The sequence below is a fragment of the Coregonus lavaretus genome (genome assembly GCF_964263955.1).
Source record: "Coregonus lavaretus genome assembly, chromosome: 7".
NCBI classification, from domain to species: Eukaryota; Metazoa; Chordata; class Actinopteri; order Salmoniformes; family Salmonidae; genus Coregonus; species Coregonus lavaretus.
Genome location: NC_139994.1, coordinates 60,988,692 through 61,006,859, shown reverse-complemented (window position 1 = coordinate 61,006,859; position 18,168 = coordinate 60,988,692). Strand labels below are relative to the sequence as shown.

General features: G+C 48.6%; 1 protein-coding gene across 1 annotated transcript; it reads right to left on the bottom strand.

Annotated features, from left to right (window-relative positions):
- Positions 1–1,402, bottom strand: LOC311132610 (epididymis-specific alpha-mannosidase-like; the record flags this gene model as incomplete). Its single annotated transcript, XM_084165859.1, has 4 exons — positions 1–17; positions 487–679; positions 752–862; positions 1,112–1,402. 4 exons carry the CDS (start codon positions 1,400–1,402, stop codon positions 1–3), a joined length of 612 nt encoding a protein of 203 aa, XP_084021985.1.
- Positions 1,403–18,168: the final 16,766 nt, after the last annotated feature.

Below are 18,168 nucleotides of genomic sequence, written 5' to 3'. Positions count from 1 at the left end.
TCAAGATAATCCACATCCTGGTCATACAATGTCACATGTGTTACATTAGAGAATGTACATCACAGAATGTTTAATCCCATGTTCTACATGTCAAAAGGCCTCTCTTTAGATTAGTGGAAAGTAGCTGTGCGTGCTTTAAGCAGGTTGGTATTTACGGTCATGAATCTTGCCCTGGGAGGCAGCTCTGCAGAGTGGTCACAAACTGGCACAGCCATAAAGTCATAAAATCTGATTTTAAACCTAACCCTAGCCTTAACCTTAACCATACTGCTAACCCTAATAACGAATCCTAATCTTAAATTAAGATCAAAAAGCACATTTTGTTTTCATGAATGTTTACGATATAGGCAATTTTGACTTTGCAGCTGGACCATCTAGCGGAAAATCGCTCAGTTCTGCCTCCAGGACAAGATTCATGACATTAAAGGTCAACCTGCGAGCCTAGCCAGAGTAGTTAAATAGGAGAGCTATAAGGAGTGGACTCACGTGGCCTGTCGATGGGCATGACCACAGGTCTATGCTGCAGCTCTATCGCCTCCCTCTGGTAGAGAGAGGAGTTAGCAGTCAGGGAGCTCAGTGTCATCCACAGGACAGGCCTCACCACCGAGCTGTCGTTCAGGGTCAGGTTATAACCCAGGTTCCACTCCTGGTTGTTCCACAGACGTCGGTGGAGCATCACCTGGGACAAATACAGGGGGTTGTTTGTGTGTGTGTGTGTGTGTGTGTGTCTCATACCTAAACACACACTCACCTCCAGCTCTCCCTCCCTCTGGCTGGATGCACCATGAGCTCTCTCACTGAGGAGGAACAGTCTGCTAGAGTCATCTTCAATGTAGGCCGTTCGAACCATGGGATAGTAGTTCTGCAGTACACAGACACAGGAAGAAACACAAGCAATTGTCACAAAGTCCTGAACTGTAACCCAGGCCTGATTCACCAAAGGGAAAGCTGAGGAGACCAAACACCCAAACTCCCTGAGTAGGAAAACATCTTGAGGTGAACCAGGCTCATAAAGTGTAGGCCATCTTCCTCTGGCTGGCAAGGTACTGTGGAAGTTCAGAGTACATTTAACCATCAACACCAAAACAGTCCTTAAATACAACCCACTCACTCTGGCAACATTATTATTGACGAACGTCCTGGAAGGCCTCTTCATCATCTGGTACCCATTGTCGTCAGTGAACAGAGTCCTGTTGTTCTTCAGGCTGGTCCTGGTCCTGAGGACAGCCTCGGTGTTGACCACCAGGGGGCCCAGCGAGTAGCTCTGCTCCAGCCTGAAACACAGCCTGCCCCTGGGGAAACCCTGTGGGACTCTGGTGGTGACCGAGTAGGTGTAGTCCTCATCCGCTTCCTCCCTGCGGACAGAACTCACTGTTAATGTGAGCCACCGAACATTAGACATGCACCTTACTAAGATGTAGCCTTGTTTGAGTGAGTGAGTGAGTGAGTGAGTGAGTGAGTGAGTGAGTGAGTGAGTGAGTGAGTGAGTGAGTGAGTGAGTGAGTGAGTGAGTGAGTGAGTGAGTGAGTGAGTGAGTGCGCGAGAAAGAGAGAGAGGATAGAGGGAGGATAAAATAGATTACTATGTAGACAATGTCTTATCAAAACGCCCAGAAGTGAAGATGTGACACAGGGAGATCCTGTTCTAACCGGGAAGTCAATTCTATAGTTTATATATCACACTATTTGTGTGAATAACAGTCCTTGAGATGAATCCTGTTGTTTTGTGGGACACTCAGAAGAACTCCTTCATTCTCCTCCGTTTCTCTGCAGGCCTCTAAGAACCCCGGGGACTGTGACAAGCTGATGAAGGCTTTGGACCATAACGGAGACTCTGAGGTGGACTTCAGTGAGTTCGTGGTCCTGGTCGCTGCTCTCACCTGCGCCTGCCACGACCGTTGCCCCAAGAAATGAGCTCCTCATGCAGAACCGTGGTTGAGTCACTCCCGGCTGCAAGTAACACGTGCCTCCCCACCGGACCAGAGAATCCCACCAATCTCCTTATTTCTGTTTATAATCAGTTAATAATTATTTTCTTACTAAATACATCTTTATCCATTTGGATAGTTGTCTTGTCTGTCATTTGTGGCTGAAAATGTAAGTCATCCTTGTGCCAGTTAGCTGGGAGCATTTAAAACAGCGATTGTCGAGTAGTCCTATATTTACTCACTTTTGCTAAATACATTTATTTTGTCTTTTCAGTCTTTTTTTCTTTATTTTGTGCACCACTTAGAGAACAAGTCATCATATTCAAGAATTTAGAGGTATTTGTGTAACTTTAAAATTGTTTTTAAAAATCAGAGTCACCTCAGGCACTTTAGACATGGCAAGCAGGGCAAACTTCAAAATAAATAATAATAATATGCCATTTAGCAGACGCTTTTATCCAAAGCGACTTACAGTCATGCGTGCATACATTTTTGTGTATGGGTGGTCCCGGGGATCGAACCCACTACCTTGGCGTTACAAGCGCCGAGCTCTACCAGCTGAGCTACAGAGGAAAATAAATGCATGAGTTTATGACACACTTCGGCATGCAGGCTATTCATGGCCACCTGTGGCCACAGGTGACTGGTGAATTGCGGTCAAAGATAGTTTTTTGGCTTTGGTGCAACAGGTCTGTTTAAAACGTAACTAAATGAGTGGCACTCGGCTCACACCATGAGATGAGAGACAATGCTTCTGCTCAACTACAATCTTTACATCGAATGGAACTTTTTACATTTACAGTCATTTATCTTATCCAGAGCGACTTACAGGAGCAATTAGGGTTAAGTGCCTTACTCAAGGGCACATCGACAGATTTTTCACCTAGTCGGCTCGGGGATTAGAACCAGCGACCTTTGGGTTACTGGCACAACACTCTTAACCACTAAGCTACCTGCCGCATTAAAGAGAATAAAAGAGCACAGTCTTCAGCTGACAACTCTCCGTTCACATCAGATGTCTGTTTTTAGCGTGTGTAGGTGTTAAAATGCATGATAGACCTGAACAAACCACTTTAGGAAGTGAACTTTTATCGAACCACAATGGTATCACATCTTCTACATAGCATGTGAACCAATACTACACCTCAGAGCTATTTCCTTGCACACTTCCCTTATAAATGTAAACATGAAAAGCTGCATGCATATACGTGATGTAACAAACGCCTACTTTACATTGTTTGTACACTATTTTGTTGTAGCTGTAACTCTAAATATAGACATCGAGGATCTATAGAAGACCGGTATGTCCTGTCTGCATACCCCTTATCATGGACAATGGCTATAAGGCCCAATCCCAAATCGCCCCATAGCTCCCTATGTACTTATGGAGATCTGAGAGTATTGTTGGTGAACATTAATCTATTTCCGTATTGATTATCTTACCTATTGATCATCATTGGCATACAAGTGACACACTTCTATAGTTGCGCAGTGAATGCAAACAAGACCATGCAGGTGCTATCCTCTTGTGGTATACTGCCCTCTTGCTGTGCGTGTACAATGTAGACATCTTTCATATCAAATGTAATCGGCACGTACCATGTGTCCTAAATCATTTTAGTATAATGCAAAGTAATTGTAATCGAGAATCAAATTCTGTTTTGCAAATAACACTGTACTAGATTCTTGTTTGAGAGGGAGAGATAAGCAAATTCCTTAAATTCCTCTAACTTCTCTGGGACTTAACGGGACCTTGAAGGACTGTTTTGAAACGTGCTGAGACTGTAAGCGGATAGCAAGGTCGTTAAGCGCAACCTCACTCTCACATACCCCCCCTCTCTCTCTCTCTCTCTCCCCCTCCCTCTCTCTCTCTCTCCACCTCCCTAGATGGGGGGGGGGGGGGGGGGGGGAGGGAGGAGACCAGACCAGAGGGAGGGAGGAGACCAGACCAGAGGAGGGAGGGAGGGAGGGAGGGAGGGAGGGAGGGAGGGAGGGAGGGAGGAGACCAGACCAGAGAAGGGAGGGAGGGGGGGAGGGGGGGAGGGGGGGAGGAGACCAGACCAGAGAAGGGAGGGAGGGAGGGAGGGGGGGAGGGGGGGAGGAGACCAGACCAGAGAAGGGAGGGAGGGAGGGAGGGGGGGAGGGGGGGAGGAGACCAGACCAGAGAAGGGAGGGAGGGAGGGAGGGAGGGGGGGAGGAGACCAGACCAGGGGAGGGAGGGAGGGAGGGAGGGGGGGAGGGGGGGAGGGGAGGAGACCAGACCAGGGGAGGGAGGGAGGGAGGGAGGGGGGGAGGGGGGGAGGAGACCAGACCAGAGGAGGGAGGGAGGGAGGGAGGGGGGGAGGGGGGGAGGAGACCAGACCAGGGGAGGGAGGGAGGGAGGGAGGGGGGGAGGGGGGGAGGGGGGGAGGAGACCAGACCAGAGGAGGGAGGGAGGGAGGGAGGGAGGGAGGAGACCAGACGAGAGGGAGGGAGGAGACCAGACCAGAGGAGGGAGGGAGGAGACCAGACCAGAGAAGGGAGGGAGGGAGGGAGGGAGGGAGGGAGGGAGGGAGGGAGGGAGGGAGGGAGGAGACCAGACCAGGGGAGGGAGGGAGGGAGGGAGGAGACCAGACCAGGGGAGGGAGGGAGGGAGGAGACCAGACCAGAGGAGGGAGGGAGGGAGGGAGGGAGGGAGGAGACCAGACCAGGGGAGGGAGGGAGGGAGGAGACCAGACCAGGGGAGGGAGGGAGGGAGGAGACCAGACCAGGGGAGGGAGGGAGGGAGGAGAACAGTGTAGTAGGCTATTTTTTTTTTTACAGCACTTAATACCATTCTTTGATTTTCCTTTTTTGACAATAAGAAAAAAGAGCTACAGTACTGTGTAATTATATATGTACTGCAAATTGTCACCCATCACACTATTCTCAATTTAATCTGGTCTTTACATATACTAAATTACATATGTGTGAAATTTGTTTTGATTTAGAATGGACCATTATCATGCACCTGTCTCGAAACAGGGGCAGTGGAAAATACATGTCATCTATGCACTTAAAAGCAAATGGAGGACACTTTTCCTGTGGTTCATTTTAATGCCAGCTAGGTAGGCTATACTCCTATTGTAAAGAGAAGTAATGTGCTTAATATTAGGAAAGTTGAGAAATAAATATAGTAGGTCTAGCCCATAGAAAGCTGATGGGATCCTCCTCTTTTTAATAGAGGCCATCACTCTGTTTTCTCATGCAATTGCATAGCCTATAGAAATGTTGTGCAACATAAGCTCATGGGCTCTAATGAAGTGTTTGATTACATTTTTGATTACATTTCCATTGATGTCAGAGTGATTAGAGGGACAATGCTGAGTACCAGGCAGTTAGCAAGTTTGGTAGGCTACTAATGACCATCAGCAGCATCAGAGCTTGGAGAAGCCTAATTCAAGTGATTAAACAGTCATGTGGAATTTGACTGCTGTCATGACTCGTGACCGCCGGTGTGGCGGTAATACGGTCACCGTAACGGCCCTAACTGCAATGTGGATTTTATTGAATTGAGTCTTACGGTAAGTTGTGTAGTCTGAAGTGTGGTGGGAGAGAGCTGCAGACACGGTACAGGGCAGAGCCACACCCCACCCCACCCATGCCATACATTCCATTTTATACTGTCTCACCCTGTCCTGAACATTCCTGTCAAACAGGATCCTAGTCTGCCTTAGACTGCCAGTCCTCTCCACGCCAGCTCTGGTATTGATGTTCTATTATCTGTCCTCAATTTAGCGTCACTGTCTGTCTCGGATGAGGCTTTGAATCAGACGTAGTGTGTGTTTGAACTGATAGCTGGTGGACCTTATCCATGATGGCTGATGGCTGCTCTGAAAGCAAATGCACACTCACACACACACACACACACACACACACACCTCTCTGGTCAGATAATGACAGTGGAAAACAAACAGAAGAAAAGCCCTGTCATTCAAATCAAATCAACTTTTATTGGTCACATGCTTTATAAATAACAGGTGTAGACTAACAGTGAAATGCTTACTTACGGGCCCTCAACCAGTAATGCAGAGAGAGTAACTATAACTTGGCTATATACACGGGGTACCAGTTCATCCCAACATTCCAGCCACTCACCATAATCTATTTTGAACTTTGACCTATATAATGTAAACATGCTGCCTGAACCATGCTGCCTGAGCCATGCTGCCTGAACAACACCGACCGAGCCATGCTGCCCGAAACAGACTGACAGCAAACATATGAAATACTAACTATGACTGAAAACAACAATGAAACGGAGAACACTTCTCAAGTACCTGTACATACGTCTCGCGATCAGACACTGATTAGTACTGTTTGGCATCGAGAACTAGCAGAGAAAACAGAGCAGGGGAACACAGGGAAGTGAGGGCATAAATACACAGGTGAACAGGTAGACACAGGCGACACCAATAAGATAATGATTAGTCCAGACTGTGAGTGAGGAGGTGCCTAAGGTTGTCGGAGGATGACACCTAGTGGATCAATCCGGAACTGCGACATCCTCCTGTATCAGTGCCCCCATCCCCCGACGAACGGCCCCAGCCGTTCACCTCGGTCCCTCCTGGGCACCCAGGACCCCTCCTCTGGCCCATAACCCTCCCAGTCCACCAGAAATTGGAAACCCCTCCCCACCCGCCGGCAGTCCAGGATCCGGTCCACAGTAAAAGCTGGCTGCCATCCGACGAGGCGCAGCAGGGGAACAGGACGTGGAGGGGGAGCCAGGGGACAGGTGGCGACGGGCTTGAGGAGGGACACATGGAATGTGGGATGCACCCGCATGGTGTGGGGAAGTTGCAGGTGGAAGGCCACTGGGTTGACTTGCCGGACCACTCTGAAAGGCCAGACGAACCGGGGTAACAGCTTCCTGGACTCCACGCGGAGGGGAAGAGTGGAGAGCCACACTCTCTGTCCCGGGCGAAAACCAGGGCCGGGCAACGCCTGCGGTTGGCCTGATGTTGAGACCTGACCGAGGCCCGCTTAAGCACCGCCCGTACCTGCCTCCAGGTGCGGCAACAGCGACTGATGTGGGCCTGGACCTACGGAACCGCCGCCTCCTCCTCTTGCTCAGGGAATAGGGGAGGGGGGTTGGTACCCATTTTGGCACTGGAAGGGAGACAGGTCGGTGGACGAGCAGAGAAGGGTGTTGTGGGAGTACTCCGCCCACGCGAGTCGCTGACTGTCCCCCTCAGCTGATGGCCACCAGAACCTCCTACGCAGGAACTCCTCCTCCCCGATGGACCTCCGCCTAGATCGGGCTCCCACCGTAGCGCTGCTCTGACCAGCCAATCGATTCCCCACGAAACTGGGGCAGCAATCAGGGCGTTGGGGACAATGGGGTCGTCCCTCTCCACCAGGTCCATGGGGTGAACTGCCGGGAGAGCGTGTCAGGCTTGGTGTTCTTCGACCCTGGATGGTATAAGATTGTGAACCGGAACCTGGTGAAGAACAACGCCCACCTGGCCTGGCGAGGGTTGAGCCTCTTGGCCCCCTGAATGTAGGCTAAGTTTTTATGGTCAGTCCATACGACGAATGGATGGGCGGCCTCCTCTAGACAATGCCTCCACTCCCACAGGGCGAGCTTAACCGCTAGCAGCTCACGGTTCCCCACGTCGTAATTCCGCTCCGCCAGGGACAGCCGACGGGAGAAAAATGCGCAGGAGTGAGTCTTACCGTCCGTGAGGAACTACTGGGACAGAATTGCTCCCACCGCAACATCTGAAGCATCCACCTCCACAATGAACGGCAGGGACGGATCAGGATGCCCTAGGACCGGGGCCGATGTAAAGCGCCGCTTAAGCGCATCAAATGCGTTCCCCACTTCCAGGGTCCAGGCGAAGGAGCGCACGCTCGTCTGGGTGAGGGCTGTCAGGGGAGCGGCTAGGGAGCTATAATTGCGAATAAATCGCCTATAAAAATGTGCAAACCCTAAAAACTGTTGTAGTTGCTTGAGGGATGAGGGCTGGGGCCAATCCATGCTGACCTTGGCTGGGTCCATCCGTACGTCCCCCTGGGTGATGATGAACCCCAGGAAGGAGACTGTCTCTGTGTGGAACACGCACTTCTCCGCCTTGATGTAGAGCTGGTGACGGAGAAGGCGTTGGAGGACCTGCCAAACGTGCTGCTGGTGTTCACTTATGTCCTTTGAAAATATTAGGATGTCATCCAAATACACAAGGACGCTGTAGTCAAGGAGGTCCTGGAGCATGTCATTGATCAACGCCTGGAACACCACAGGCACGTTGGCTAGACCGAACGGCATGACTTGGTACTCGTAATGCCCATTGGGTGTGTTAAAAGCCGTCTTCCACTCGTCCCCCTCTCGAATCCTCACCAGGTTGTAGGCATTTCCAGCTTGGTGAAGACTCAGGCTCCCTGCAATGACCCGTCGTCATCAGGGGGAGTGGGTAGCGGTTCTTAACCGTGATGTCGTGAGCGCCCGGTAATCAATGCACGGCCGCTGCCCACCGTCCTTTTTACCCACGAAGAAGAAGCCCGCGCCCGGCGGGTGAGGTAGAGGGACGGATGTGACCCTCGATGAGTGCCTCATCGATATACTCCCTCATGGCCAGCGTCTCCGGCCGGGACAAGGAAAACAATCGCCCTTGTGTGGGCATGGCGCTCGGCAGGAGATCGATAGCGCAATCGTATGGCCTGTGAGGAGGTAGGCCCTTGGCACGCCTCTTACTAAACACCTCCCCCAGATCCCAATACTCCCGGGGAATGCCTGCCAGGTCTGGGCCGGTGACGGAGTCTATAGCCACGGTCCTCCCGGCGGCAACTGCCGCAAGGGCGGTAGGCGGTTCGGAGTGCAGGACCTGGGGAAGAGGTGAGGACTGGTAGGTGGTCTGGGACGGTGGTTTGGGCTGATGAGTGGTCGGTGGAGACCGGAACAGGATGGAGGCGGAGCCGCCCCGTGGACCAGTCTATCCGGGGTTTGTGGGTGACTAGCCAGGGGTGCCCGAAGACGAGGAAACACTCTGGAGAGACCACAATGAAAAACTGGATATCCTCCCAAAGCCCCCCTGCCACCCGTACATGCACGGGGACAGTGCACGGGGTGATGTAGCCCGACCCCAACGGCCGGCCGTCCAGGCCCATGACTGGAACCTGCTCGGAGACGGAGAGTAACGGAACGCTCCACCCTTGGGCCAGCCCCGTGTCCATCAGGTTTCCCGCGGCCCCTGAATCCACTAGTGCATGCGCCCGACGTGCAGCGCGGGCCCACTGAACCCTGACGGGGAGAAAAGTCTGGGAGTCTCTGGGGTTGGGGTCCCTTTTCCCAGCTTCTCCGGGCATGAGTCACAGTGGTAGCCTTGCGTCATCCCTCTCTTGTGCGCCCTCTCACGATGCCGATTGTCTACCCGCACCGAGAGGTCGACGAGGCCGTCCAGTCGCTCAGGCAGCTCCCTGAAGGAGAGGACAACCATGGCGGCCTCCTTCTATCCTACCTCTCGAGCCTGGGTCCGGAACTCCACGGAGTAGTCCGCCACCAAACGGTCACCCTGCCAACATGCCGTGAGCCATCTCCCTGCCTCGTGCCCCGATAACACCCGAGAAGTGTCGAACACCTTGCGTAGCTCCCGGGTGAACTGGTAGGAGTCGGAGCCCGCCAGAGTTTGGCTCTCCCACTCCGTGGTAGCCCAGGAAAGGGCCAAACCTGTCAACAGAGTGATAATGTAGGTCACCTGGCCCTGCTCCGTTCAGGAAGGAGGAGGGTTGTAGGCTGAATACCAGGGAACACTGGGTGAGGAATTCCCTGCAGCCCTCTGGACGTCCATCGTACCACTCCGGAGGTGGTAGGTGGCATTCCCGCGATGTCGCAGGTGAGACAGGAGACGCCGCTGCTGCGGCTTCCGCTCCGCTCCGCCGGCTGCCGGGGCTGGTCTGGTGTCCACCCGGCTCTGCACGGCAATCGTCAGGTGGCGGAGATTCTCGGTGATCTGCTGCAGGCTGCGTTCTTGCTGGTTCAGCATAGCTCCCTGCGTTGCCAATGGACTGCGATACTGTGCTGCCTCCGCTGGGTCCATATTGGCTCTGTTTTCTGTAAGGGTTGGTGTGAGGTGTGACCCAGGTGCGGTGCAGGACAGACAGTAGGCAGTAGGCAGAGATGGTGAAACAAGGATCTTTACTGGTGGTCCCAAAACCAGGATACAAAATAACGGACTTGTCACGAAAAAATAAAGGAGGAGCAAATTGGTCTCCAAAAACAGGCTGACAGTAAACATACGAAATACAAACTATGACTGAAAACAACTATGAAACAGGGAGAACACTTCTCAAGTACCTGTACATACGTTTCGCGATCAGACACTGATTAGTACTGTTTGTCATCGAGAACTAGCAGAGAAAACAGAGCAAAGGAACACAGGGAAGTGAGGGCATAAATACACAGGTGAACAGGTAGACACAGGTGACACCAACAAGATAATGATTAGTCCAGACTGTGAGTGAGGAGGATGACACCTAGTGGGTCGCTCCGGAACTGCGACCCCCTCCTGTAACAAGAAAGCCCATTACAGGCACTTATAATTCATTTGTTGCCATGCTTGGTTCATGCACTACTCATTAAACATATTTAAATCTTGTATTATTCAGAAACATAAAATACCGTCAAATACCGCCATACCATCAAACATGTTTTTTATATTGTGATATAATACGGTATCTTGGCCCTATTGCCCAGCCATAGGTACAGGGTGTCCATGAAAAACATGTCAATCTTATTCTCTCTAAATCATACAAATGAATCAAAACATTTGGAACTCAAGTGTATTTAATGTCCCGAGGTACTGTCGTTGACTCAATGCACTTGATTAACTCAGTCATCATCATGCAGAAAGACCTCAATGACCTATAGGCGACAGCCCCCGATTGACCTAGATTGGATTCACCCAGATCTGGCATGGAAGCATCCAAGTGGGGACTCGCGGGGATGGACGGATCCCTGTGGAGCGTTCTTATAAGAGGGGCACATGATGAGGAACGGACGGAGCACAGTGGCACCCCTTCCAGCACACACAGTGGGATTGCTTACTTTTCTATGGGAGTCAGTGAGGACCTCTGAAGAAAAACAGAGCAGAATGAAACATCATTCATATCAAGGGGGTCAGAATAAATACAACTACTGAGGGTCTTGGGATTGTTTTGAATGCATTCACTAAACCAGCGCATGCATGTACATATTTAGAGAATGTATTTGAATTGGCCCTTGTAAATTGCCATTAAATTGTACATTTAAATAATAGTAAATTGCATTGCACTGAAACAGAATTTGCACGCATCAGGAGCCGACTGTATGTACAAATGCAGGGCTCTTATAGCAGACTACAGGGGTTTCTGCCTTCCTGTGTATTTGAGAGTATGTGTTTATGCATCAGGAACCAGGTACACCTCAGCAAGCCATAGCTTGAATACAAAGAAGAATGTGGAAGGGTGAGTTAGTGTGTGCATTTCTTGTTAATGCCTTGAGGTACGGTTTTAAAATACACCCCGTCTGCTAGGTAGGAGACGTGCTAAGCAAGTCCATGTGCAACAACAACAACTGAAACGTTTAGGACTATAGATATACCATCAGTTGGTTATGTTGAAATGCTCTGATTTTAAACAAAATCATGCCATTGGGTGAGGTACTAAAAATATAATTATCACCTAGTCTAACTCTTACATAATAGTTAATTAAATATGAATAGCTACATGTCATTGATTGTTTATAAAGGCTGGGGTGCTAAAAGAAAGAGGGAAGAAAGAGGGGGAGAGAAGAGATAATACAACATGCTAAATGAAAGAGAGAAACTTTAACATGGAAACAGCAAAAGATGACAGAGAGCAACGAATAGGGAGGGATGCAAGTCAATAGGAGCTAATTGGTCACACGCGCACTCACACACACACACATGCACACACACACACACACACACACTAAAACCACTTCACCCACAGCAGTTAGGACAGCAGCACAACATATGGATTTGTGGGGAGGAGGGATCCCTCTCCAGAGACCTTTCAAGGGTACATCGGGATTGGTTGACTGTAGTCATAATGACGAGAAGCTTGGGTCTCCCATTGGTCATTTGAGAGTGGCAGTCATTTTAAATACTGTGGATGGATTAGTGTCACTTAAATGTGTCACATAGACAAGTGCATGGATGCAAGCCACCTGCAGCTTGCCTGCCGGAACCAACTCTTACTGTAAATAGAATAAGACCTATGATGTCAAAGGCGTCAGTGAAATGCGGTGGGCGAAGTCAAACGCAGGACACAGAGCTGATCAGAAAACGTACTTTACTAGAAAGTAAACTGAGAATACACAATCTCCACACAGGGAGGAAATAACCCGCACACTAACGACTGCCGATAACAATAACAATCACACACAACACACAGTGGAAGACAGAGGGTTAAATAGGGAAGACAATACTACATAATGGGAAACAGGTGTACACAATCAAGACAGAACAAGTCGAACACAGAAACATAGATCGGTAGCAGCTAGTACTCCGGTGACGACGAACGCCAAAGCCTGCCCGAGCAAGGAGGAGGGGCAGCCTCGGCTGAATCCGTGACATATGATGTCATAATGTAAACACAGCTATGACATAATGGCAATGATTGCTCTTTGTTTAGGGTGATAAATGTGATTAATGGCCTGGACAGAACCTTCATTAAAATCCAACAACCATACTATGACCGTCCAGAGTGCTTAGAAAAATCGACCACGATCTAATAAACGAACGAACAAGTGATGCGAAGGAATTACCTTCCGAGAACGGGTTGTTCACACGTCAAGAAGTTCAGCTGACGATAACAACGTTTGCCAGGGGAAACCTGACAAATTTGCATGAAATGAGAGAGAGCGAGAAGTACAAGAACATGCGGCGACGTGAGGGTGTGAAAATGAGACATTGATTTAGACATCATGGGTCTGGGTCCGGGACACGTTGGCTGATGCTGCTTCGGTACTGAGTCTTCATAGGAGATACTATTGACCCTCCAGGATTATAAGGGATCTTTAAACTATGCCATCTGTTTCACAAACTGTCTCCCATTTACTATGGAATTACTGTAGTGAAAGGAGAAAAGTGAAGGGGGAAAAACATTTTACTTTATGTTCTATTATTAAATACATAGGAAAGAATTATACTATTCTCCCTCTATAGGCATATCCTAAAAAGTGTGGGTACATCTTTTATTTTTTTCTTAGGGGGTGGATCAGCTTTAATATTGCAAATAGATTGTGACTTTATATCAATGTCATTATGGTGGATCAATAATGTAGTAGTTTGATTGGTACAAGTTTGTTCTTGTAACGAACGGCAGATTGTGATTCAAGTGATCGGGACAGTACATACATACAACACTTCTGTTTCACTGCAGGGCCGGGAGAGAGAGAGGGGGGGGAGAGAAACATCTGTTAATCGATGAAGAAAAGCCACAACTTCCTCATCTATTACCCTCAGTGACCCATGGTACCCTGGTTGCCACAAGCAGCACCTCAGATATTGCGCTGAGCGAGATGCAAGACCTGTGCATGTGCACAGGTTAGCTTTACGCTGTTACAGTGTGGTAGGCACAGGCCAAAACAGCGGAGAAGTTTAGCTTTCGCTTCAATGCTCTTAGTTGTTGAGGAAATTGACCCACTATGCTGTTTACATTGTGCATCTAAACTCAGCAAAAAAAGTATTTCAAAGATAATTCGTAAAAATCCAAATAACTTCACAGATCTTCATTATAAAAGGTTTAAACACTGTTTCCCATGTTTGTTCAATGAACCATAAACAATTAATGAACATGCACCTGTGGAACGGTCATTAAGACACTAACAGCTTACAGACGGTAGGCAATTAAGGTCACAGTTATGAAAACTTAGGACACTAAAGAGCCCTTTCTACTGACTCTGAAAAAAACCAAAAGAAAGATGCACAGGGTCCCTGCTCATCTGCGTGAACATGCCTTAGGCATGCTGCAAGGAGGCATGAGGACTGCAGATGTGGCCAGGGCAATAAATTGCAATGTCCGTACTGTGAGACACCTAAGACAGCGCTACAGGGAGACAGGACAGACAGCTGATCGTCCTCGCAGTGGCAGACCATGTGTAACAACACCTGCACAGGATCGGTACATCCGAACATCACACCTGCGGGACAGGTACAGGATGGCAGCAACAACTGCCCGAGTTACACCAGGAACGCACAATCCCTCCATCAGTGCCGCAATAGGCTGAGAGAGGCTGGACTGAGGGCTTGTAGGCCTGTTGTAAGGCAGGTCCTCACCAGACATCACCGGCAACAAAGTCGCCTATAGGCACAAACCCACCGTCGCTCGACCAGACAGGACTGGCAAAAAGTGCTCTTCACCCTCGAGTCGCAATTTTGTCTCACCAGGGGTGATGGTCAGATTCGCGTTTATCGTCGAAGGAATGAGCGTTACACCGAGGCCTGTACTCTGGAGCGGGATTGATTTGGAGGTGGAGGGTCCGTCATGGTCTGGGGCGGTGTGTCACAGCATCATCGGACTGAGCTTGTTGTCATTGCAGGCAATCTCAACACTGTGCGTTACAGGGAAGACATCCTCCTCCCTCATGTGGTACCTTTCCTGCAGGCTCATCCTAACATGACCCTCCAGCATGACAATGCCACCAGCCATACTGCTCGTTCTGTGCGTGATTTCCTGCAAGACAGGAATGTCAGTGTTCTGCCATGGCCAGCGAAGAGCCCAGATCTCAATCCCATTGAGCATATCTGGGACCTGTTGGATCGAAGGGTGAGGGCTAGGGCCATTCCCCCCAGAAATGTCAGGGAACTTGCAGGTTCCTTGGTGGAAGAGTGGGGTAACATCTCACAGCAAGAACTGGCAAATCTGGTGCAGTCCATGAGGAGAAGATGCAATGCAGTACTTAATGCAGCTGGTGGCCACACCAGATACTGACTGTTACTTTTGATTTTGACCCCCCCCCCCTTTGTTCAGGGACACATTATTCAATTTATGTTAGTCGCATGTCTGTGGAACTTGTGCAGTTTATGTCTCAGTTGTTGAATCTTATGTTCATATAAATATTTACACATGTTAAGTTTGCTGAAAATAAACGCAGTTGACAGTAAGAGGACGTTTCTTTTTTTGCTGAGTTTACATCAAATCGCTGAGTCTACCTTTAAGACCTGGGTCATCAATAAGAGCGTTAACCCTCTAACACAGTAACCCTCTAACACAGCAGGTTGGCAGTGTGAGTTAACCCTCTAACACAGCAGGTTGGCAGTGTGAGTTAACCCTCTAACACAGTAGACTGGCAGTGTGAGTTAACCCTCTAACACAGCAGGTTGGCAGTGTGAGTTAACCCTCTAACACAGCAGGTTGGCAGTGTGAGTTAACCCTCTAACACAGCAGACTGGCAGTGTGAGTTAACCCTCTAACACAGCAGGTTGGCAGTGTGAGTTAACCCTCTAACACAGCAGGTTGGCAGTGTGAGTTAACCCTCTAACACAGTAGACTGGCAGTGTGAGTTAACCCTCTAACACAGCAGGTTGGCAGTGTGAGTTAACCCTCTAACACAGCAGGTTGGCAGTGTGAGTTAACCCTCTAACACAGCAGACTGGCAGTGTGAGTTAACCCTCTAACACAGCAGGTTGGCAGTGTGAGTTAACCCTCTAACACAGCAGGTTGGCAGTGTGAGTTAACCCTCTAACACAGCAGGTTGGCAGTGTGAGTTAACCCTCTAACACAGTAGACTGGCAGTGTGAGTTAACCCTCTAACACAGCAGGTTGGCAGTGTGAGTTAACCCTCTAACACAGCAGACTGGCAGTGTGAGTTAACCCTCTAACACAGCAGGTTGGCAGTGTGAGTTAACCCTCTAACACAGCAGACTGGCAGTGTGAGTTAACCCTCTAACACAGCAGGTTGGCAGTGTGAGTTAACCCTCTAACACAGCAGGTTGGCAGTGTGAGTTAACCCTCTAACACAGTAGACTGGCAGTGTGAGTTAACCCTCTAACACAGCAGGTTGGCAGTGTGAGTTAACCCTCTAACACAGCAGGTTGGCAGTGTGAGTTAACCCTCTAACACAGTAGACTGGCAGTGTGAGTTAACCCTCTAACACAGTAGACTGGCAGTGTGAGTTAACCCTCTAACACAGCAGGTTGGCAGTGTGAGTTAACCCTCTAACACAGCAGGTTGGCAGTGTGAGTTAACCCTCTAACACAGCAGGTTGGCAGTGTGAGTTAACCCTCTAACACAGCAGACTGGCAGTGTGAGTTAACCCTCTAACACAGCAGGTTGGCAGTGTGAGTTAACCCTCTAACACAGCAGGTTGGCAGTGTGAGTTAACCCTCTAACACAGTAGACTGGCAGTGTGAGTTAACCCTCTAACACAGCAGGTTGGCAGTGTGAGTTAACCCTCTAACACAGCAGGTTGGCAGTGTGAGTTAACCCTCTAACACAGCAGGTTGGCAGTGTGAGTTAACCCTCTAACACAGCAGACTGGCAGTGTGAGTTAACCCTCTAACACAGTAGACTGGCAGTGTGAGTTAACCCTCTAACACAGTAGACTGGCAGTGTGAGTTAACCCTCTAACACAGCAGGTTGGCAGTGTGAGTTAACCCTCTAACACAGCAGACTGGCAGTGTGAGTTAACCCTCTAACACAGCAGGTTGGCAGTGTGAGTTAACCCTCTAACACAGCAGGTTGGCAGTGTGAGTTAACCCTCTAACACAGTATGTCTTACACCTGCCAGCTGCCTAATCCTCCACCCCCCAGCAGAAGCAGTAATAGATGTAAAGAATCTCTGGAGTATATGCAGTGTACGTCCATTTGACTATAAGCTTAGCTTCATTACTGGGTGGGAGAAAGGACTCTAGTCATAGTTGGAGCAATACATTTGTCAAAATGTTGAATATGATTCAGAATGACAAGTTCAGTTTATGCTAAAGACGAGCTGAACCCAATCATTTATGGGTGGAGATAGCAGTATCTGAATTAAGATTTAGGCCAAGTTTTACTATAAAATGCCAAAAACAAATAAAGAAAAACTCATAAGAGAATGAGATTTGCAACACAATGACTTAGTTTTCAGCATGTCTGGTTTACAGAGAAATAGGCTACGACAAACAATTCGGCACACCTACTTTAAATTTTAAAGCATTTAAGTTGCACCCATAACCTATTAGACTGGTTAGAATACCATCTTAAACAAAACAAACTTTTACAAATACAAACAAAAGCAGTGCATTGGATGTGTCCTGTTGGATATTGGCTTATTTCTGGTTTACAATCATTTTACCTCAAATTTGAGAGACGTACTATTTGGCTATCTGATGCAATCAAGTGCGGATGAATCAATCCTAATAGTTGTAGGGCGGTAGAGATTCGCCTTGTTGCTTGGAGACGAGTGATAGAGCTCGCCCACAGCTAGAAAATGAGCCAGATATTTCACCGGATATATAAATGTGAAGCATCCGGTTGGCGTTTCTATTCAAAACCAAATATGGTGATGAGAGGAAGCCAAATGGCCGGCAGTGGGAGAAAGATGGAGGGAGATGGACTTCGGCCGACATTCTGCACATTTTCTCATAGATGAAATATTTGATCTCCATACAGTTTTCTGTTTCCAAAACTAGAATTTGTAAAAAAATAAAAAAATAATAATATATATACACAAAAAAAAACAGAGTGGACTACGTTTTGTAGACTTTGCCCTTTGCCAAAGTTTCAAAAAATTGCTTTGTTTTGAAGGAGTGTAAAGGCGAATTTAGTTATCGCACACGCGTAGATGTTCAGAGTAGGCGTTCCCTAACGGAAATATGCAAATAAATGCTAAAACACGCCAATAGGATCTCACTAACTCGTGCCTGGCTCTGCCCACCTCCTTGCTTGTTCTGCCCACTATGATTAATTTGCTCCCATTGGAAACGACAGACTCTGATCTATCTTGGTTCACTTATAAAAATCTTTGGCTCGCCAGCCTGTAGTCCTAAAAACCAAAAATGAGTTACCTCTGGTTTGTTCAGCCATTCCTACGGGGAAAATGAATGGGGAAAGAATAGAGTTTTGGGATAAACACCGAAAATAAGGTCTGAGGTTAACACAGGCTTATGAGATCTTATACGTTTTGTTCTATGAGATAATATCAGTCAGTTAACATGATCTTTATGAATTATGAAGCCTTTGTGCTTACATAAGTGCTTTATGTGATTACATAAATGCTTCAAAATTTACTAAAAGTGACTTTA